The sequence below is a fragment of the Podarcis filfolensis genome (assembly GCF_964270895.1).
Source record: "Podarcis filfolensis genome assembly, chromosome: 3".
NCBI classification, from domain to species: Eukaryota; Metazoa; Chordata; class Lepidosauria; order Squamata; family Lacertidae; genus Podarcis; species Podarcis filfolensis.
Window position 1 is genome coordinate 4,945,758 of NC_139606.1, and position 23,905 is coordinate 4,969,662.

At 46.5% G+C, this 23,905-nt stretch overlaps 1 protein-coding gene across 1 annotated transcript in view; it reads right to left on the minus strand.

Moving 5' to 3' along the window:
• Window positions 1-23,905, minus strand: part of TRAM2 (translocation associated membrane protein 2) — a 50,199-nt gene that overhangs the window by 15,398 nt on the left and 10,896 nt on the right. Inside the window, exons 2-4 of the mRNA XM_083606701.1 lie at window positions 14,139-14,202; window positions 9,379-9,488; window positions 8,548-8,664 (exon numbers count right to left, since the gene is read on the minus strand). Of these exons, the coding sequence (XP_083462827.1) occupies window positions 8,548-8,664; window positions 9,379-9,488; window positions 14,139-14,202 (291 nt within the window). The remainder of the gene's footprint in view (window positions 1-8,547; window positions 8,665-9,378; window positions 9,489-14,138; window positions 14,203-23,905) is intronic.

Consider the following 23,905-nt stretch of genomic DNA (forward strand, 5'->3'; position numbering starts at 1 on the left):
ACCATCCAACCATCTTAGGGACTCCACTCCAGATTTGTGTAGGGTTTTTACCCCTTTGCCTTTTCTTCTCCTGAAGATATCCTGCAAGGCAGTGGAGGTTTCAGCGTTTTTCCTCCTCCTAGATAGGCAACCTTCCCGGGTTGATGAACCCCATCTGCCCCTCATTTCCCTCTGCAAGCAGCATGTGCGGAAGCTGCCTTCTTGACTGCTGGACCCACTCTGGGTCTCGTCCGCTCAATCTGCCACAGCCTGACTTTGCATGCAGGGGAAGTCCCTAACTCACCAAGGGTTTGAGACCAGGGTAATGAAACAGGAAAGACACGCCCCCCCTCCAATATACACACAAATGCAAATCCCAACACTCAAAGTTCAGAATCTGAAAGCCAGATGCAGAATGAAACCGTAAAACAGCTGCAGAGGACGGAAGTGGCTGCTGGGCAAAACTCACACACGAGTTTCAGGGCTCAGAGAATTCTCCTTCAGCCAGCCACCATCAGCTCTGGCACGGAAACAGCTTTAGATGTTTACTCAGGAGACAACAGGCCCTGCTTAAGCAATCTGGGCATAAAGGGGTGTGATGGGGAGGGAGAGAAGCTTGGCTGACAAAGCCTCTTAGATAAAAGCCATCCTGCTGCTTCTTTCTCGAGGCAGATGGGCTGAAGAGAAGGTTTGAGAAATGGAACCAGGTCCCCAATTCACCCCCACCTCTCCTTCTGAAGGTCCCCCCAAGGCTCAGCTGCAGAGAAGTATCTGCCCCCCTCAAAAGTGCCATTTGCAAATAGGTTTAAACCAGCAACACTGCGATCAATTTCCCACACATTTCAAGATGAGACCAGCCCAGTACCTCTACCAAAGTCATTCAATGTAAAAGCCATAACTGGTATGGTTATGATGCAACTGGAGTTCCAGCAAGCGTGCTGGCATTCGTTATTTTCCCATCCTAGGAGGCAGTGGCAGGCCATGTATCTGAGAAGACCAAAAGCACTGGCTGTACTCAGTGATGCAAGCCGAGTGCTTGTCCTCTGGTCTGTGCCACAACCCATGTGGCAACAGGAAAAAGCAGCAGCTAGTAGTCTGGTGGCTGCTGCAGGCAGCAACATCCAAGGAGACTTCCTTAAGGAACAAGGTCACATGGACTTCCTTTGCTTTGGAGATAGGCTCACTGCCTGTTACAATGGCCATGGAAGGAATTAATTCAGAATTGGGCCTTTTGTGGTTAGTGGAGGTTTGTCTTGAAGCTAAGATATCTGCCATACAGAAGTCAACTGTAACAGGAAGCTCAAGAAGCAGGGTCAAATGAGGATCCCGTGCGATTAACAATGGTGGCCTCTCCGACTGCATTGCTGAAAGAAATGACACCAGTGTCATTCAAGAAGGACACTGACAAACTGGAACGTGTCCAGAGGAGGGCAACCAAAATGGTCAAAGGCCTGGAAACGATGCCCTATGAGGAACGGCTAAGGGAGCTGGGCATGTTTAGCCTGGAGAAGAGGAGGTTAAGGGGAGATATGATAGCCATGTTCAAATATATAAAAGGATGTCACATAGAGGAGGGAGAAAGGTTGTTTTCTGCTGCTCCAGAGAAGCGGACATGGAGCAATGGATCCAAACTACAAGAAAGAAGATTCATAGAATCATAGAGTTGGAAGAGACCACAAGGGCCATCGAGTCCAACCCCCTGCCAAGCAGGAAACACCATCAGAGCACTCCTGACATATGGTTGTCAAGCCTCTGCTTAAAGACCTCCAAAGAAGGAGACTCCACCACACTCCTTGGCAGCAAATTCCACTGTCAAACAGCTCTTACTGTCAGGAAGTTCTTCCTAATGTTTAGGTGGAATCTTCTTTCTTGTAGTTTGGATCCATTGCTCCGTGTCCGCTTCTCTGGAGCAGCAGAAAACAACCTTTCTCCCTCCTCTATGTGACATCCTTTTATATATTTGAACATGGTTATCATATCACCCCTTAACCTCCTCTTCTCCAGGCTAAACATGCCCAGCTCCCTTAGCCGTTCCTCATAGGGCATCGTTTCCAGGCCTTTGACCATTTTGGTTGCCCTCCTCTGGACACATTCCAGTTTGTCAGTGTCCTTCTTGAACTGTGGTGCCCAGAACTGGACACAGTACTCCAGGTGAGGTCTGACCAGAGCAGAATACAGTGGCACTATTACTTCCCTTGATCTAGATGCTATACTCCTATTGATGCAGCCCAGAATTGCATTGGCTTTTTTAGCTGCCGCATCACACTGTTGGCTCATGTCAAGTTTGTGGTCAACCAAGACTCCTAGATCCTTTTCACATGTACTGCTCTCAAGCCAGGTGTCACCCATCTTGTATTTGTGCCTCTCATTTTTTTTTTGCCCAAGTGCAATACTTTACATTTCTCCCTGTTAAAATTCATTTTGTTTGTTTTGGCTCAGTTCTCTAATCTGTCAAGGTCGTTTTGAAGTGTGATCCTGTCCTCTGGGGTGTTAGCCACCCCTCCCAGTTTGGTGTCATCTGCAAATTTGATCAGGATGCCCTTGAGTCCATCATCCAAGTCGTTGATAAAGATGTTGAATAAGACCAGGCCCAAGACAGAACCCTGTGGCACCCCACTAGTCACTCTTCTCCAGGATGAAGAGGAACCATTGATGAGCACCCTTCGGGTTCGGTCAGTCAGCCAGTTACAAATCCACTGAGTGGTAGCATAGTCAAGACCGCATTTTACCAGCTTCTTTACAAGAATATCATGGGGCACCTTGTCAAATGCCTTGCTGAAATCAAGGTAGGCTACAGCCACTGCGTTCCCTTCATCTACCAGGCTTGTAATTCTGTCAAAAAACGAGATCAGGTTCGTCTGACATGACTTATTTTTCAGAAATCCATGCTGACTATTGGTGATCACAGCATTCCTTTCTAGGTGCTCACAGACTGTTTGCTTAATGATCTGCTCCAGAATCTTCCCTGGTATTGATGTCAGACTGACTGGGCGGTAATTATTTGGGTCCTATCTTTTCCCCTTTTTGAAAATAGGGACAACATTTGCCCTCCTCCAGTCTGCCGGGACTTCGCCTGTTCTCCAGGAATTCTCAAAGATGACTGCCAGTGGTTCTGAAATCACATCTGCCAGTTCTTTTAATACTCTTGGATGCAGTTCATCTGGCCCTGGAGACTTGAATACATCTAGACTAGCCAAGTATTCTCGTACTATCTCCTTAGTTATTCTGGGCTGTGTTTCCTCTGCTGAATCATTTGCTCCAAATTCTTCAGGTCGGGCATTGTTTTCTTTATCGGAGAAGACTGAGGCAAAGAAGGCATTGAGGAGTTCATCCCTTTCTGTGTCCCCTGTTTGCATCTCACCATCTTCTCCTCTGAGTGACCCCACTGTTTCTTTGTTCTTCCTTTTGCTACGAACATACCCATAAAAGCCTTTTTTGTTGCTTTTAACCTCTCTAGCAAGCCTGAGTTCATTCTGTGCTTTAGCTTTTCTGACTTTGTGTCTACACGTGCTGGCTATTTGTTTGAATTCCTCTTTGGTGGTTTCCCCCCTTTTCCATTTTTTGTACACATCCTTTTTTAATCTTAGTTAAAAGTTCTTTAGATAGCCACCCTGGCTTCTTTAGGCACCTTCCATGTTTCCGTCTCATTGGTATTGCCTGAAGTTGTGCTTTTACTATCTCCCTCTTAACAAACTCCCAGCCATCATGAACTCCCTTTCCTTTTAGTATTACTGTCCATGGGATCACACCCAGCACTTCCCTAAGTTTTATTAAGTCGGCTTTCTTAAAGTCAAGAAATTGAGTCCTAGTATGCTTGGCTGCTCCTTTCCGCTGTGTAGTAAACTTCAGAAGAGCATGGTCACTCGCGCCTAATGATCCTTCCACTTCTACCCCACTAACCAGGTCATCAACATTGGTTAGGACCAGATCTAAAATGGCTGTTCCTCTTGTTGCTTCTCCCACTTTCTGGACAATGAAGTTGTCTGCAAGGCCAGTGAGGAATCTGTTTGACCTTATGCTCTTGGCTGAGTTTGACATCCAACAAATATCCGGGTAATTGAAGTCCCCCATTACTACTATCTCCCTTCCTTTTGCATGCTTGGCCATCTGTTCCAGGAAGGTATCATCTATATCCTCCGTTTGGCTTGGGGATCTATAGTAAACTCCCACAATGAGGTCACTGTTATTCTTCTCTCCCTTAATTTTGACCCAAATGCTCTCACTTTGGCTTTGAGGTTCTAAATCTTGGATCTCTTCACAGGTATACACATCCCTGACATATAACGCCACTCCTCCTCCTTTCTTGTCTGGTCTGTTTCTCTGAAATAGATTGTATCCCTCCATTATTACATTCCAATCGTGGGACTTATCCCACCAGGTTTCAGTGATGCCTATTATGTCATATTTAGTTTGCTGTACCAAGAGCTCAAGCTCATCTTGTTTATTTCCCATGCTTTGCGCATTAGTGTACAGACACTGAAGTCCATTAATCATTCCCCCGTGTCTCTTATTTAAGGATTTTTTCCACCCACCACTAGGTCTGCGTGCTGTTTGCTCCATTTGGTCTATGACATTTGGATGATCATCTTCATCAATTGATAGACTCCTACCTTCAGGAGCACTGTCTCCCTCCCCCACATTAGTCAGTTTAAAGCCCTCCTGATGAGGTTTCTGAGATTTTTTGCAAAAACATTCCTCCCAACCGTTGTGAGGTGCAGCCCATTGCTTGCCAGAAGTCCATCTTCAAGAAACTGCAGTCCGTGATCTAAGAATCCAAACAGTTCCTGTTTACACCATTTGCGAAGCCAGTTGTTCACTTCCACTATTTTTCCCTCTCTCCCTGGGCCACGTCGTTCAACTGGGAGGACAGATGAGATGACAATTTGTGCATTTAATTGCTTCAATTTCCCGCCCAGAGCCTCGTAATCTCTTTTGATCTTCTGGAGGCTATTGCTTGCAGTGTCATTGGTTCCCACATGAACCAAGAGGAAGGGGTATTTGTCAGGGGGTTTTATGATTCCTTGCAGTCGTTCAGTTACATCTTGGATCTTAGCCCCGGGGAGACAGCACACTTCCCGAGACATCTTGTCAGGCCCACAGATCACTGCTTCTGTTCCCCTCAGTAGGGAATCCCCTATCACCACTACATGCCTCCTCTTAGGTCTGGTCGGGGTTCTTCCGTGAGCTGTCCGTTCCAAGGTCGCTTGCACATTCCCTGAGGACTGACTTTGCTGCTCGTCTTCATATACCTGATCGACTGTAATGAGGGAGAGATCCTCAAATGGAGTCTGCTCTTTGTCTTCCATGCTAGGGGAGAGGACCTCAAAGCGATTGTGTATTTCTAAACAATCAGAGCGAACGCTGGGCCTCCTACTTCTTTGAGTCACGTTTCTCCATATATCTGGCTCCTGTGTTGGTGAACTAGCCTCCTTCTCAGGGGAGTCCCCTGTCTCCTCCTTGGTGGAGACGGTGTGCTCTGTTGCTTCCAAGAAGAGCTCCAGCTCTCTAATTCTTTGGAGCGTAGCTACACGTTCCTCCAGTTGCTGGACTTTGTCTTTTAAGAGGGCAATCAACATGCAATTGCTGCAGGTAAAGCTGCCTGCAACCTTTGGCAAGATGGCAAACATTGCGCAGGAACCGCAGGCGACTGCAGCTGTTCCCTCACCCTCCATGTTGAGAACGTGTCGTTGGGGGTGACTACAGCGGTCCTCCATCATAAAAAGCATGAAGACAGGACAAATAAATCCCCCCAAAAAAACCTAGGTCTCCCCCAACAAACGTTTGAGACTAGCTCCCCTAAATCTAAAAGATGGATCAAACTGCACACCGCTGCCCTGCAAGCTCTGATAAGCTCCTCCCACAGCTAATCACCTACCTCAACAGAAACCCTGCCCCCTCTGACCTTTGCACAGGGAGAGCAGCTAATCAGCCACAAGAAACACACACAAGAAAACCCTTTGTGCTCCCTCTTCAGCTGCTGCCCTGCAAGCTCTGATAAGCTCCTCCCACAGCTAATCACCTACCTCAACAGATCAATGGTCCTGCTAGCTAGGGATGATGGGAGTTGTAGGCCAACAACCTCTGGGGAGCCTGCATATCAGAAAACCCCACTGCGGTATCTGGGCTGACTGCGGAAAGTAACCAGAAACCCCAGATTCATTTTAGAACATTTGTGCTCCCTTGTGTTCAAGGTGCAAAAGGGATTGGTAGGAAAAATATATAAACTGCTTAGAAAATCAATGTACAGAATAATCATCAATGATATACAAATTCAAATTTAAAAGTATGTACAAAGTTATATATCGTGACAGTTCTTGTAGAACAGGGGTGTCAAACTCAAATTCATCGGGGGCCGCATCAGCAGTTTGGTCACCCTCAAAGGGCCGGTTGTATCGGCCTAAAATATTTGAGCAGGCTGAGACCCCCGAAGTTGATGGGCTTTGACATTTAAATGGAGTGTGTGTGGCATGTGATAAATTATGTGAGGTTCGAGCTGGTCTTTGACCAGTAATAAATTATGATGATGATGGTGGTGGTGGTGGTGGTGATGTGAGGTGGGGCCTACCTGCCCCCCCCTCAATATTTTATTCAGGCTGACACCCCTGTTATGAAAGATTACTAAAGTCTGCCCCTGTGGTGATGTATCATAACATTGTGCAGGCCCAGTCTGAGGGCACCTTCACCGGACTGCGTCTTGTGCCTGGGGCTTGACTGAGCCTTCTCTTCCTTCGCTGCCTGTTGCTGCCTCCTCCCTGTGCCAGGCGCTGGTGGGGGGGGGAGATGTGCCAGTTGCACCCCAGTTTCTGAGGGGGGCCAGTGCTGCTTGTTCCTCCCTCTGCTTTTCAACAATATATCGCTACCGTATCACAACATCACTATCACAATGTTGAAAAGTTGGTATCGTCTGCTTTTAGGGGCTGAGGGGCTTACTCAGTACGGACAGGGGCACGCCTAGGAATTTATTGGATTTCAAATCCCATTGAGGGGGGGCAGGGGCGGACTTTGGTAATATGGCATCCACCCTGAGTGAGGACAAAATTTGGTGCCCCCCCCCAATAGAATAAATAGGCATCGTTATCATTATTTTGTGCTCCCTTGGCTCGGGGCGGGTGAGGCGCCCGCACGGCACCAGATCTGGCGCTGGTGGAGGAAGCAAATTTCCACGACGGACCGAGCTGCCCCTGTGGATCCTGCTGCCTGAGGCAGCCGCCTCCCCTTGTCCTCCGTGGCAAGCTGAGGCGGAGGAGGAGCCAGGCGCGGGGCTCCCGTCCACTTGCTCCGGCGCGCCCGCTGCAACCCTGCTGCCAGCAGCCATCGGGGAAGGCGGGCGGCCAGGCTCCGGGGCTCGGTGGGGCCGGCCGGCAGAGGGCGGTGCTGCGCCTCGCCTGGAAGCCCTGCTGGCACGTTGTTCCCCACACCGCGCGTCCGCGCCGAGCTCCCGCCTCCATCTCGGCTTGCTCCCTCCCATCCTCCGCCTCCGTGCCTCGCCTGCCAGACTCGCATCCCTGCCCGGCGCCGCCGCCGGTGCAGCGGAGGCCGAGCATGGCGCCAGCAGCGGCTGCTGGGGCATGCGGAGGAGCGTCCGGCCGGGCAGCTCCGCTTGCTGCTGCTGCTCGCGCTGGGCGCCTCCTGGGCAGCGCGCCTGTCAGACCGGCCGCCAGAGACACGGCAGCCCGCGGGACGAGGCGGGCGGCCTGCGGGGTCGCACCAGCGGGGGACCTCCAGAGGCGGCCTCTCTGCTCACCACCTCCTTCGTGCTGAAAGGCGACGTGGTGCACAACCAGGCGATGGTGCACTGGACGGGCGAGAACAGCAGCGAGAACGGTGGCTACACGGGCCACATGACGAGGTCTGGCGGGCCGGATTCGGCCCGCGGGCCTTGTGTTTGACACCCGTGTTGTAGAAAGAGGAAAGTTTTTAACAGGCATCTAAAACAGTTCTGCGAGTTTACCTGCCTAACTGTAAGTTCCAAGGGGGGAGAGGGAGATTCAAAGCAGCAGTGCTGCCACACTGAACTATAGACTCCTCACAGATACAGAATGAACCAGTATATGGCATGCATAGGAGTCCAAGTTCTGCAGATCATAATGTTTGCGTGAGCAAGGTGGTCCTTCATGTAATCTGGTCCTAAACTGTTAATTTTTTTTATATACTAACAATAAAACCTGAGATGTGGCCCAGTGTGAACTTTAATTTTAAAAAATTGCACGCATACAGATTTAAAACTGGCTGAGGTCCATCACAGAGCCAGATTTTGAATTTCTATACAAAAATACTTGTTTTGGTATGTCATACAATTCCCACTTTGGGTTCAGAATGTGACCTGAATAGCAAGTGGACATCAATACACTTTTCAAAGTCAGCAGTGTATGTGGGGAGAGTTTGAACCATTCCCTCTAAGTCCTACCAGCAGATTCACATCCTGAATTAAGAGGTGCTTTGAATAAGGTGACCCTATTTGGCCACTTCCCGTAATGTGATCACATGTGCGCAAAGGGGAAGAGCAGAGAAAGCAAGCTGCACCCTCCATGTATAAATTCACGTCCCGTCTTTCTAAAGGAAGCTTACCGTTGCCAGTACATATAGGCACCAGGCCATGGAGGCAATATGAAACGCTACCAGCTGCCCAGACTCATTGAACTTGCTGTGCTTGATCTTGGAAAGGTGGAGCCTCCGGTTGATTTTCTAGAAAAAAACAAAAATTCAGCAAGACTGGAAGAAAAAACAAAGCATCCTACATCCTCAAGACACAATAGCTCAAAGCTTCTTTTTGGCATGTCACTATGCCAGCCCTGGAAAGTTCAAATCAAATGATCAGAGGATACCAATAAAGGGTCCACCAGATGTTTTGACTTGGCTTAATAACCAGCAGCCATTATTTGTGGGTGCAGTCAGTCCACCCTAAAATGCAAAATGAGACAAGGCCCAGGCAAGGGAAGAAGGAGAGAGCAACGCTACAAAAGCCTGAAGACGTCAGAGGGACCCCCAAAAGGAGAGCACTGAAAAGAAAAGAAAATCTCACCCAAACTCAGGAACAAGCAGAAGCAGTCCTGAGAAGGCAACTGACTTGTTCCAGCCAGGAAAGAAAGAAAGAAAGAAAGAAAGAAAGAAAGAAAGAAAGAAAGAAAGAAGACTTGAAAGTTAAGAGAGGGAAGTTATAGTTGTCACAATGACACAAGTTCACATTCTTCAGTCCCACAGTTTGGTAAAAGCTGAATGCGAAACAAGGCATAACATTCCTCTACAAGTCCATTTCACCTTCTAGAAAACAGGACTAAATACTTTCCTGGTGCCATGGGGCCACTGTAAAATGCAACTGTGAATCTGAAATGTTCTACAGCCCACAGCACAAGGGAGAGGTGTAGGTATTGGCTAGCTTGTATGAAAAGCAAGACTTACGTCCAAGGCATACTCCTGCACCACAGCATGCAGAATTATTGCTATGAAGATGTAGAAGAGGATTGTGACCAAATCCTTCAGCCCGTAGTGATAAAGAACAATTTCACCATCTGAAGAAGAGGAGTGGGGTAAGGGAGGAAGAGATTAACATTAAAGAGTTAAGCTGAGAAGCCATATAGGGATCAAACTTTTAAAGGCTAAGAGGCAGGATTTAAGTAACAAAGAATTAGCTCAAATGTTGGCAAGAAGCAGAAACAGACCACCATGAGCTTAGAAGAACTGAATTTAACCAGAATGCAGAGCAGATGTGGACAGTTCAACACACACACACACACGTATACATCTTCTTCCCACTCATCGGAAGTCCTCTGAGAGCCTGTTTGCATGATGTGTTATTCTGAGATAAGTGTCCCATGAACTCCCTTCATCCTCGGATTTATTGCCACGTTCCTTGGAGGCAGGGGGGTGTCAATCAGAAGGTGAAGTAGTTCAGAGGACTCTGGGAAGACCAAGGGTCCTCAACTCACCTATTTTTCATCCCCGGGTAAATGACTGTGGGTGGGTCGAGATCACAGTTCCATAGCGAAACACAGTGACCTGCGAATGACCCAAGACAGTTAGCAGCAGAATCCAGCTCAGGGCTGCTTCTCACTTTACATTTGTCCCTTGTGTACGAATCCACCAGAACAGATACACAACTCATGCCAGCTGTGAATGGAGGGTGTACATTGACATTACAACTTTCTTGTCATGACATATAGAACAGGGTTGCCATATGTCTGGATTTTCCTGGAGATGTCCAGGATTCCAAGGGCAAAATTACCATCTGGGGGGATTTTTGAAAACTTGGCATGATGTCTGGATTTTTGCAAACAGAACCAAGAAGCTCAACAACTTGCAATCCTAATATAGAAGTAGCGGCACAGAACCACTGAACTGGAAGGAGGGGGACCTTGGGGATCACAGAGTGCAGGATCTGTAAAGCGGGATGCGATTGCAGCATCACCAACAGATGGGCTCCCAGCTTCTGCTTAAATACCTCCAGCGAAGAAGAGCCCCCCCCACCTTCTAAGGGAGTCAAGCAGCACCCATCTTCTCTCTCTTAATATTTAGCCAAAATCTATTTCCCTGCACTGGTTCTAATCCTGTTCTCTGGAACAAAGGGAACATGCCTGCTCATCTTCCGTGTGACATTTGAAGATGACTGTTGTGTCTCCCCTGACAGTCTAAACTCAGCTTTTTCAACCATTCATCACAGGACTTGGTGTTGAGACCCTTCACCTTCTTGCTGTCCTACTCTGAGCGCACTGCAGTTTGTCGATGCCCTTCTTAAAACTCTTGCGCCCGAACGTAAGAAGAGTCCTGCTGGAGCAGACCAAAGGCCCATGTAGTCCAGCGTCCTGTTCTCACAAAGGTCAACCAGGTGCCCATGAGAAGCCAGCAGGACCTGATCGCAACCCCACTTGGTCCTCCTGTGATTCCCAGTGCCTGAAATTCAGAGGCCCAGTGCCTCTGACAGCGGAGGCAGAAACAGAGCTCTCAGGGTACAGAGCCACTCAGAGCTTTGTCCTCCATATATCTGTCCCATCCTCTTATAAATAATCCAAATTGGCAGCCAACCACTGCCACTTCTGGGAGGGAATGCCATGGTTTAACTATGTGCTGTGTGAAGTGCTTTTCTGGGAGCGGCCTGAATCTTCCAACACTTTCATTGAATGTTCCTCAAGTATTGAAAAAGGGAGGAAAAAATTACCCATCCACTATCTCTACAACAGGCTTAATTCAATGACATCACTTCTTACTCGCCTTTTGTACAAAATAAAAAGCCCCCAACATTCAAACCTTTCCCCATACAGAGGTCCTCCATTCCCTTCGTCATTTTGGTTGCTCTTTTCTTGCCCTCTTCCAGTTCTGCAGGATCCTCTTTGAGGAGAGACAACTAGAACCACACACAGCATTCCAAGTGAGCTCACACCATGGATCTGCATGAAGCTGTTATCATATTGGGCATTTTATTTTCAACCCCTTTCCTAATGATCCCTAGCACAGAATTTGCCCTTTTCACAGCTGCCACACTCTGGGTCGACATCTTTGAGAAGCTAGTAGCTATGACCCTAAACTCTCGTACCTGGCTGTCACCCCATGTTCACACCCCATGAGCATGTATGTGAAACGAGAATTGTTTTTGGCCCAGTGTGACTCACTTTGAACTTGCTTACATTGAATTGCATTTGCCATTTTACTGCCCATTCTCCCAGTTTGGAGTGTCTTAGAAGAGGACTGTCCAAAGGAAAACAGACAGGACCCAATGCCTATTCATGACCTGAACACAGCACTTCTGATGATGAAGTCTAGAAATGCATTAGCCTTATTGGCTGCCCTGTTGCACTGCTGACTCACGTTTAAGGATGGCTGCATCCCAATGTTCTCCTCTGTCAAGAGTGCTTTAAATCTTGACTGCATCTTCTATGACATGGGTAGGCAAACTAAGGCCCGGGGGCTGGATCTGGCCCAATCGCCTTCTAAATTTGGTCCGCGGACGGTCCGGGAATCAGCATGTTTTTACATGAGTAGAATGTGTGCTTTTATTTAAAATGCATCTCTGGGTTATTTGTGGGGAATAGGAATTTGTTTATTATCTTTTTTCAAACTATAGTCTGGCATCCCCCAAAAGGTCTGAGGGATAGTGGACTGGCCCCCTGCTGAAAAAGTTTGCTGACCCCTGGTCTATGATGTTAGCTACACCTTCCAAATTTTTGTACATGTGACAAACATCCTCTCAACATGTCAGCTGTAAAAATGTCCGAGCAGTGGGTCTAGGACAAAGCCCTCCAGTACCCCACTCAAGATCGCCCTTGTTTCCAAGTTACCTCCACATTTGTGTCTTGCACCTTGAAGAGTAGTGATTTAAAGGTGTGCCCCACTCCATTCACAACAGGCATGAGGTATGCATATTTTGTAGTCAGATATCCTAAGGTAAAAGTGGGAAGTGCCTTTGGGGTCCCCAGAGTACCTTGGTTCTTTATTGCAGGGTGTTAACATTACAAACTAGGGATAATTACCTGTACCCGGTAGCCCCTGCACCAGCAACTGAGGACCCTAGATTAATGTGCACTTTTTTGTTACGCAAATAGTAGACATGGGGAAGTCTGAGAAGGTGGTGGTGAGAAAATTCAATTTTTACTACCTCCTGAGTCTGTTGTTTGCATTTCAAAGGGAGCCTCCATTGAGACCCATCTCTTCTCAGAATTACTGTCACCAGCCTGGAGATATTAAATTGGTAAGACGGGCAGCTAAGTTTATACTGCGCTGCCCCAACAGAGCAGACCATACAATCTCAGTGCATAGACAGACAGGAACCCTCAGTCTCCAGGGTTGCTAATCTAGCTCTTTGCATCAGCACGCGAATCATTTGAATATGAGGCTCAGGTTGTCATGTGAGTCAGACCTAAAGCATTTGTATGTCTGAGGCAAGCATCCAGAGACAGCCCACACGCTGTTTCTTGAAGAGCTGTGGTTCAGGGCACGTGCCAAAGACCCCAGCAGCAGCGAGGCACATCGTGAAGTGGGTGACTCAAGCTGGGTATTTCCACAGCTGCGGAAGGAAGGCCTCAGGGAGCACCTGTTTGGAAGTGCTTTATGAACACACAGGCAGGGCAGCAGAAGTTCAAACAGGGCCTTCTTAGTGAAATATTTCTCTCTCTCTCTCTTCTTCCCTTTGATAATGAGCGCAACCCCTTAAGTCTCCAAGTGGCGCAAAGATCTGTGGGACCTCTTGCCTCTCCCCTCCGCCTGCCTGCACCCACTTTCCCTCACCTCCTGGGGCAAAGAGCTGGGCACGCTTGCCACAGCGCAGACGAGGAGGTGGAAGGGTGCCAGGAGGACTTGAGAAGGACAATGCCCCGGGTGGCCATTTGTGGGAGCAGAAGCTTCCCCGGGGGTTTTCTGCCGCACTCCCGTTTTGCTGCTCTTGCCATTTTGCTTCATCTTGTGGTTTTAGCTTATGGTTCTCATCAACTGTACATTGTTTAAAAATGTGGCATTTCACGTGACATGTCCTGGAACCACAGACATCATTCTCAGCCTCAAGGAGTTGCTGCATGTTTTGTGCAAGCACACGTTAGAAGCCTAATGCTGGCTTTTCGCTAGAAAGCAGCTTCCGGGGAGGGGACTGTGGCCGAGAGGAAAGAATGCTTAACCCTTTCTTCAGTCCATCTGTTTCCCTGCTCCATATCAGTACCCCAGTAGGTTTTCCTATGGCACAAACATACACACAAATTTTGAAACCCCACAAAAGGGGGGCAGGGAGGAACAACCTGGAGTGGAGAATTGATGGGCTAATGAAAAGGGTTGTTCAGTTTTCCACGTAAACAGCTCCTCTGCTTTCAGTCTCACCCATGCAGAGCTGCTTCACCAAAATGAAAACTGCAGAGAGCTTGACATGTTCCTACTGTGTAGTCTAGCCTCAGACACCAGATTACACCATGCACACTGGCTGCTCAGATATTCACAGGAGGAGGTTGGAAACCATCTAATAAACAAATAAACTGAACACACTGAAACCGAACAAACTTAAAAGCTTTTCCAGCATTCCTCTGTCTCCTTTTATGTCACAACCCATATAATCACAAGGAAGCTGGAGTGTCATGGTGGTGACACAAACCTAGCTAATGGGAAATCTAGGGCTCATAGCTTGCAGGCCACTGAAACAGGGTTTAATACCACCAAAGTGCTATCAAGATATGCATAGGCTGCCTTACCTGCTGTAGGCACACTGACATTATACTGAGGTAAGATGAACAAGAAGGCAGTCTTGGCTGTGACCTGTAAAGACAAAGTAAGTTGCTCTATTAGTTTGTATGGAAGTCCAAATGGAAATCTTTTTGTCGCAGGCATCTTGTGGGTCCCACCATCACAACAAAAGGGTGCTACCACAGTGATAACTTTATCCTACTGCTCCAACATCCTCGACAGGAAGGACTCCACTGCAAATTATTTTGAAAAGCGAGAAGTTAAATTCACTTTTCCTGCAAATGAACACAAATATGCAAGACTGCAGAAACATGGGAAACCAACTTGGTGCCTGCCATAACTTTTGGACTGCAGCTGCGATCGGCCCCAGCTCACCTGGCCAACAGACAGGGCTGGTGGGCATTGCGGCCCAAAGCATCTTGAGGGCACAAGGTTGGCTACCACTGTTGCAGATGTGCTTCCTGCTTCCAGGAGACAGAGGCTGCTGCCTGAGCTTGAAGTTTCCATGCTTTTTTTTTTGTGAATGACTGAATCTGTATGTGCCTAGAATTTCCTCCAGGTGGGATATTTTTTCCTCCACCTGATCTCTAAAGAAGGGCGTTTGCCACAGGTCTTCTTTTCCCCAAGCCAGGCTTAAGTGCTTGAGCTGAAGAAAAACGAGGGGACCAGTAAAGCCCTCCTGCCAGGCTAGGGCTGCTGTGTTTTAACAGCTAAAAAAATCAGCAGCTAAAGCTTGTCTGGTCATTGCATGATGGGGGAAGACTGTCCTACAAAATTACTGCCTGCTATGCAGCTGTTGAGGAGGCAAAAGGCCCTGTTGAAAACCGTAGAGCATCCAATTCAATCCCAACCAAAGAAGAGGGGACAAATTCCCCCAAGATTTCCAGGTCCCTGAGGATAAACACCAGAAGAGGCAATCCAAGTGTGGGTTAAGGCACAGAGGCTAGCAAGGATATAAAGAAGCAAGTTAGTCAAGCAGAGCCAAGATAAAGAGCCAAGTCTGTAGCTAGGAAGCATCAAGCGGAAAAAATGAAGGCAAGTATTAGCCGTTGGTTCCTCATTGTATACCCGTTATGTCAAGTATGCACTCTGGATGAAATATAGCTTAAAATGTTGAAACAGAAGAAAGCACAGCCTTCAGTAGCCAAGGGGTGCAGATGGGCATCGGAAAGGCACTGGCTTAGAATTTAGAGCGGAAGAGGGACTTTAGCTGAAGTTCATTTGCAGAACGGAGGAGGAATTTGCCTTCCTGCTGTGGACGTTGCAATAAACAGCAGCCCGTCTTGGAGAAGGGACTGCAGCAGCTGGAACTAGGCCCAATACAAACAAAATCAATGAGTCACCCACTGGGAAAGTATTACACAGACAAGAACAAATAATAATAATAACCAGGAGACTGAAGCCTATAGCAGTTGTGTGTATGTTGAGAAGGGAAGGGTAGTAAACAGCTACATTACTAGAAAGCAGAACTTGCAACAGCTAGGCATGGCTCACTTTCTTGATCTGGCAGGGAGAGATGGGGGGGGGGGGGGGAGTAGCAGAAGACCAGGCAAAATTAGGCTCTTGCAACTGCAGTCACAGCAAACAGGGCACAGAAATAGGGGGACAATATGCAGGGATAGGGTTCTCCTGGTGCAGACTGCTAAACAGAACAGAACCTGATCAAAAGCCAATTTTACCACTAAAGTAGTCACGAAGCCCACAAGATATTCTGCACTTGTAAGTGCAAATCAACTGAAACACAATTTTATTGACTTTGGGGTCTTCTGCATCCTCCCAGTCTACCAGAGTTTTCAAGAAGAGGTCCTAAAATACAGTATTTCCTTATCACTCAGTTGTGTGTTTTCTTTCTGTCTCTCTTACCAGAGAAGACGAAGAAGAAGAACATGAACATTTATTGGTTGCTTTTTCTTGCCAAAGGCAATTCAGAGCATCATCTCACACAACCAGAAGACCCCAAAGAAACAAAACCCCACATAGATACGTTAAAACAAAAACTACTTTTTGGTTTTGCTTGTTCTACATTCTTCCCACCAGTGGTTCTTTACTCTTCTAACAGTACAGGGAGATAGCTTCTCGCTGAGTGGCTTGCATGACACAGAAAGCCCAGCCTTGTCCAAACGCAGGCTCCTAAAGGGGGCAGCCGGCAGCCACTCTGCTTCTCCCCATTTTGCTGTCACTCTACATTGTGCTAAGCTCTGGCTTAGCATGGCTGTCTGAACTGCTGTCAGAATTCTAAGGTGTCAAAAACAAAATGAATGTTCTTAAGTGCATTCTTGCAACAGAACCAGGATTCATCCTTAATCACTATTTTCCCAAGCCATGAGCTTTGTCTGAAGAGGAGCAAAGCAGCCTCCAGGAACTATACGGCTTCTGCAGGCCACCTGCTTATTAATAATTAATCCTGATTTTATTGCTCACACAGTGGTTAAACTATTGGCATTTCTTACAATTTGGTTGGAAGCTCTCTCTCTCTCTCTCTCTCTCTCTCTCTCTGTGTGTGTGTGTGTGTGTGAGAGAGAGAGAGAGAGGGAGAGAGAGAATTTCAGTTATAGACAATAAAGTTACATAAAATAAAGTGATGAAAGAAGAAAGAAAAGAAGAGGGAGAAAAAAGTACAACAATACAATAAGAAAAAATAATAGAAAACAGTAAATATGATCAGTTACATTTCCATACATTATTATGCAGATACTGTATATAAATACTAGGTAAAGGGACCCCTGACCATTAGGTCCAGTCGCAGACGACTCTGGGGTTGTGGCGCTCATCTCGCTTTATTGGCCGAGGGAGTCAGCGTACAGCTTCCGGGTCATCTGGCCAGCATGACTAAGCCGCTTCTGGAGAACCAGAGCAGCGCACGGAAACGCCGTTTACCTTCCCGCCACAGCGGTACCTATTTTTCTACTTGCACTTTGATGTGCTTTCGAACTGCTCGGTTGGCAGGAGCAGGGACCAAGCAACGGGAGCTCACCCCGTTGCGGGGATTCGAACCTCCGACCTTCTGATCGGCAAGCCCTAGGCTCAGTGGTTTAACCCTCAGCGCCACCCGCATTCCTGTATATAAATACTACTATCGTCCAAATACATGTATGACAAGGAGTATCCCTTCTGCATTCCTCCTAATTTGCCCGTGGGGATGTTAACACATCTTCCTAGAAATCCTTTCTTCACCCCACATGTTTCGGTGCATTCACTGCCTTGTCGCTTTTGAAACCACAAAAATTCCTGCAGGCTTGAAACCACGTTAACTGGTCAGTTCCAGGACACCCTTGAATCCTGTCAAATACATTGGGCTGTAGCCAACTAAGTCCTGCTCAGAGTAGACCCAGTGAAATTAATGAACCTACGTTAGTCATATAATGGGACTATACTAAATAGGCTAGTGTGGGATACCATACTGACAGTTTGAAGACACTCATCGCTCAGCTAACTATGTTGTGCAACCCAGGTCAGTATTTGCAATGAAACGAGATGAGCAAAATGCAAGAGGTATCCATGGAATGATGCTACAGATTTACTGTATTTTTCGCTCTATAAGACGCACCAGACCACAAGACGCACCTAGTTTTTGGAGGAGGAAAACAAGAAAAAAAATATTCTGAATCTCAGAAGCCAGAACAGCAAGAGGGATCGCTGCGCAGTGAAAGCAGCAATCCCTCTTGCTGTTCTGGCTTCTGGGATAGCTGCGCAGCCTGCATTCGCCCCATAAGACGCACACACATTTCCCCTTACTTTTTAGGAGGGAAAAAGTGAGTCTTATAGAGCAAAAAATACGGTAAATATTTCTATATTACACATATAGAAAACTGTTATGAGTGTAATTTATTGTAATATCTCTCTTATGCATCACTCCCCCCCCCCACTGCCATTAAGATTTACAGTTGTATATAAAATTTGGGGGGGGGTGTCAAAGTTTAACTATCACTGCAACCATTTTTCAGTCTACAGCTCTCATTGCTTCATCTCAAATACTTCACCCCAATTCACCTTTAAAGAAATGATACAAGTATGCACAATAAAACAATGCAAGCTGTTCTAAGCTTCCCAATTTTTTTTAAAAATGAAGACATAAAAGTGAGCTAGAGCTATTATTTCTTCAACACATGTGTACAGAGTGGAGTCCTATCTTAACAGATAATTTAATCTCATTTGCAGGGGCATTTAAAATTCATGCCAATTTTAGGGGGGGAGCAGTTATCCTGGCAACACTAGGCAAATATCTTTACTATGAGGTGACAGGCATGCTGCAAGGAATTCAGACAACTTCTAGCCTCACACTCAATAGGCGGCTGAATTTCAATAGTGAATGTGTTCCTGAGATATACAGGTATAGGCAACAGACTTTACAAAACCTTGAGAATTCGGAACAGCAGCTGCTTGCAAGGTCAGTGATATGATTCCTTACCCAGACCCAGACATTGCAATAAAGAAAGGATATTGGCATCCTATGGATTCTGCCAGGGAAACAAACAGCCGAAGAAAACCTGAAGAACACAACAGCTGGAAAGGCTGCTGGTCAAATTTGTGGATAAGGATGCCCTGTGCCTGTATCACAGGTGTAAGTTTAGTATTTTTACATCCCCACAAGGCATATTTTAAATTTGCCCTTGTCAACATTCATTTGTTTGCTCTTCGATTCATTCAGGTCACTCTCAAAGTCAACAAACCCAGACATTTCCCTTTCCCATCATGGTTCAGGGTTCAATTCCACAGATGTTTGTACTTCCCATCAATGCCATTTGCACTCACCAAATAGTTCGGTACCACCGGATTATAAATCTACCACACCATTTGCTCCTACTTTCAAAGAAGATGAAGGAGGATCCCTTTTTGAATGCTAGATGCAAGAAGCATCTGTGGGAAAAGGCACACTCATCCACAGAGTAAACCATGGGCATAGCCAAACTGAAGAATTTAAGAAATATCAGCAGTGAGATATTCAAGACTTCTAGTGACCTCCCAGACTCACCAACCAATTCTTAAAAACATGCCCTAGGAATCGGAGCACTGAAGTCAGTCACCAGTAGTTGCAGTTCACCACCCAAGTACCGTATTTTTTGCTCTATAAGACTCACTTTTTCCCTCCTAAAAAGTAAGGGGAAATCTGTGTGCGTCTTATGGAGCGAATGCAGGCTGCGCAGCTATCCCAGAAGCCAGAACAGAAAGAGGGATTGCTGCTTTCACTGTGCAGCGATCCCTCTTGATGTTCTGGCTTCTGAGATTCAGAATATTTTTTTTCTTGTTTTCCTCCTCCAAAAACTAGGTGCGTCTTGTGTTCTGGTGCGTCTTATAGAGCGAAAAATACGGTATTTGTCATAAAAACAGGTCATTAGATCTCTTTGAGATGGACTAGTATTCTAATGCTATAGCTGCAGAAGCAAGTACTCCCCACTTACGTGGGGGCTCCATTCCGGCCCCCTGTGCACATAAGTGAAATGGGCCTAAATGGGGAGCACGCTGCTGTGTCTCCAGCTCATGAGGAGAACTTTCCTGGAGCCCAAAGAGGACACCCCTTAGGGCTCCGGGGTAGATCTCCTTGTGAGAATAACAACAGGCTGCCTGCAATGTGAGAGGACCTACAAATGCCGTTAACTTGGAGGGCGTATAATTTATATTTCTTAGAATCCATAGCTAGCTCACCCTTAATTCTGATTCCTTATACCCCAAATAAGCCTAGTAACTGTATGTGAAACCATCCGGGAATGTATTTTATTCCACTATTTATTTATTTATTTGTTTGTTTGTTTTCTGGTTGTTCTCTATTCGGGGAGGGTTTAAAAATGGACCTTTGGGCGCTGCTGGCAACGCCTCCTGCAATGAATGGGTCACTAGGTCCTTATCCTGGACTCCACATAGAACTACGGACACTCTTTGAAGATCACACGGCCTTTTGGGTGGGTTGACCTCAACGTGCTCTAGAAATAGCAGCTCCTATATTGAGCAGAGCTCATAGGCTCGACTTGGGAGAACATGACTTGTGACAGGACCAGTAAGGAAATGTTGGGTTTCCACATGCTGTTAGTCACCGGATCAAAATAAATGATTCAACAGAAAGGAAATGCAAACACACAGAGAGAGAGAGGGGAGGGGAGAGGGAGAGAGAACCCTGAATTATCTCTGTAATGCTTTGGGGCAGAAGGTTCATTTTTCCTATTCATCAGCAGCCTTAACCAATTTGAGAAGGAGCAAAAAACCCAAAATGGGTTAAACCTAGGCATACTTTGCTTGGAAGCAAGACCCATAAGCAAAGTGTGAGCTGCTCTAAGAGGAAGCTTGTTTCCCCAGCCCTTTCCAAATAAAATAATAGGCTGCTTATGGGTGAAACCAAGGTAGTGAGAAAGAGTGCAAGGAGGTCCCACTCTCGTGCTACGGGATGTCGACTGGAAAGTGTGGCCCTTTTGCTTCAAGACAGAGGTCTTTAAGAAGTCAGGCACACCCACAAGTTGTGTGAGGCCAGTGGAAATCCCACCATGATATCTGCTGAGCTATCCTGAGCTATCCGTATAGAAGACAACAGTGGAGATGCCATATTCTGAACAGCCGCCTTGTCCTGCATCTCTAGGCTCCTTTCTCTGCTCTGCTGTGACTGCAGATCTTTCCGGGGACGCACCGCCGTCAGCCTCTCACGGGAATCTTTAGGACCCTCCTTGAAGGAGGCACAACTGCCACTCACATCACAGATCCTGAGCAAGTATGCATTTCAATTAATGGGGACTTTACTTCCTACTAAATGTGTTTGAAATTATAGACTAAGCTAGATAACAATAGAAAGAAGAAGATGTGGAGAATGTTACCAGTGAGCAATTAGGAAAGCAGGTTCTTTTTACACAACTGTTAAATCACTCATGCATAATTTTTCACTTCCAAAATTAAAACCATAGTCGTTTCCAACTACATAAGACACGAGAAACAGACCCACAGCTGCATTCAGCCAACTGTGAAATACTTCAAAATGGGGCAAAGGAATATGCCCCACTCTTATCAATCTCCTACAACATGTGATGTAGGGCAGAAAATTTTTGGTAGAAAATTTTCAGTAATTGTTATATTCCTGTATTTTCACAGCAAAAGTCCATCAAAAAAATGAATTTTCCTAAAATAAATTAGTAGCATTCCAAAAAGATATCGTATCTTGTGAAAAAAAAAATTTAAGGTCATCCTAAGGAAACATGCATACATTTAAGTACTTTACATTTCATTTTAGCACACTCACGTATCAAAATGTGCACAATTATTCAAAGAAAAATAATATCCTATTAATTATTTTATTCTGTTGGAAAATAACATTTAAGCCACATTTAAGTAAGCTTTGTTCATTTTTTAACCCTAAATATTATTTCAAATACTTTTAGGTTATTGGGAAACCTTTCAAGATATGTGTTTAGCATGTAGAACATGACATACTTCAGTTTCGTCTGCTAAATGTAAGGCAAATGTGTTAAATCAGGTTCCAGTCAGTTTTTAAAGCACTGGAGATTTTCCAGAAAACTCACACCACTGCTAATAACCTAATTCCCATTGCCTTTAATTACACATTAACTTTTTCTTCCACACAGCCCAACATGTCTCCAAAGGAAAACTTAAAAACATGAAAAGAGCCTGCTGGATCCGGCCCAAAGTGGCCCATCTACTCCAGCATCCCATTCTCACAGAGGCCACCCAGGTGCCTGTGGGGAACCCGCAAGCGGGAAATGAGCGCAACCACCACTCTGCCCACCTGAGATTCCCAGTGACTGGTATTTGAGGCATCCTGCCTTGGTAGTGGCGGCTGAACATAGCCATTGTGGCTAGTAGTGACTGAAAAGTACAGTCATATCTCAGGTTACAGACGCTTCAGGTTGCGGTTTTTCAGGTTACGGACGCGCCAAAACCGGAACGGGTTACTTCTGGGTTTTGGTGGTCATGCGTGTGCAGAAGCGCTAATAGTGCTTTGCGCATAAGTGCCAAATCGCAACCTGCACGTGCGCAGATGCAGCGCTGTGGGTTGCGAACACTACGGGTTGCGAACGTGGCTCCCGCACGGATCACATTCGCAACCTGAGCATCTACTGTACTAGAACAGTACAGTGGTACCTTGGGTTACATACACTTCAGGTTACAGACTCCGCTGATCCAGAAATAGTGCTTCAGGTTAATAACTTTGCTTCAGGATAAGAACAGAAATCGTGCTCCGGCGACACGGTGGCAGCAGGAGGCCCCATTAGCTAAAGTGGTGCTTCAGGTTAAGAACAGTTTCAGGTTAAGTACGGATCTCCGGAACGAATTAAGTACTTAACCTGCGGTACCACTGTAGTCTGGTCCTCATTGAGCGCCTTTCCAAAGCAGCAAGGTGGACATCCTTTGTTTCCTCTGGACCCTACCCACACCTGCTCCTTTGCAGGTTATTACATTTGCCCAGCTTTCAAAACAGCAATGTTTTGTTACTGGGGGAATTGCAATATGCTGTGTGGAATGTGTGCACCTGAATGCAGTATTAGAAATTCCCCAGGAGTCAGGTGTGTTTTCTGACTCGCGCTGGTCTAATTGTGACCACGTGGAGATCTCTGGATGCCAGATCTCTGGCAACGGACATCTCCCTTTGGCTGGCGCCTCCAGGTTTCTGAAGCAGGTAAGCAGAAAAGCTTGTATATTTGGTGGTTGAATGTGTTGTCAACTGCTTTGGGATTTTTTTCTTTAAAATACAAAGAGTTATAGAAATGAAATCATCATCATCATCATGGGGTGGGGTTTGGTGCCTAGACATTCTGTTCAGGTGACCGCAACCTAGCTTGAAGGAGCCATTTGGCAATTAGCTTATACAGTGGTACCTCAGGTTAAGAACTTAATTCGTTCTGGAGGTCCGTTCTTAACCTGAAACTGTTCTTAACCTGAGGTACCACTTTAGCTAATGTGGCTTCTCGCTGCCGCTGCACCACCAGCGTGCGATTTCTGTTCTCATCTTGAGGTAAAGTTCTTAACCCAAGGTACTATTTCTGGGTTAGCGGAGTCTCTAACCTGAAGCGTCTGTAACCCAAGGTACCACTGTACATCTGAGTTTCTAACACTGCAAGAGCAATTACCCCTGGCACAGTGCTGTAGTTTTCATATGCTAGAGCCTTAAGCAGCGTTTAGGTTCTGCCATAATCAACCAAATTCTCGCCTTACATGTTGAAGTCCGGAGAGGCTTATCATTTTACTGCAGGGGTGACTTAACCTCTGGCCCCCAGATATTGCTGAACTACAACCCCTTGACCTCTGAGTATGCAGGATCGTGTTGATGGGAGCTGTACTTCAGAAACACCTTGGGGGGCTGCAGATTAACCAGCCCTGTTTCATGCCTTTGCTTCAGAGAGGCTGAAAAATGCTTTGAAAGTTCCTGGCCAAGACGGAGCAGAGATACAGTGGTGCCCCGCAAGACGAATGCCTCGCAAAACGAAAAACGCGCAAGACGAAAGGGTTTTTCGGTTTTTGCGTCGCTTCGCAAGACGATTTTCCCTATGGGCTTGCTTCGCAAGATGAAACGTCTTGCGAGTTCTTGCGAGTTTGTTTCCTTTTTCTTAAAGCCGTTAATAGCCGCTAAGCCGTTAATAGCCGCTAAGCCGCTAAGCTGCTAATAGCCGCTAAGCCGCTAATAGCCGTGCTTCGCAAGAGGAAAAAACCGCAAGACGAAGAGACTCGCCAAACGGATTAATTTCGTCTTGCGAGGCACCACTGTAATCATTTCAGGCCAACACAAACGCCGACAAAAGGGTTAAAAGAAACCAGAGTTTCCAGAGGCCTGGAAAAAGGAAAA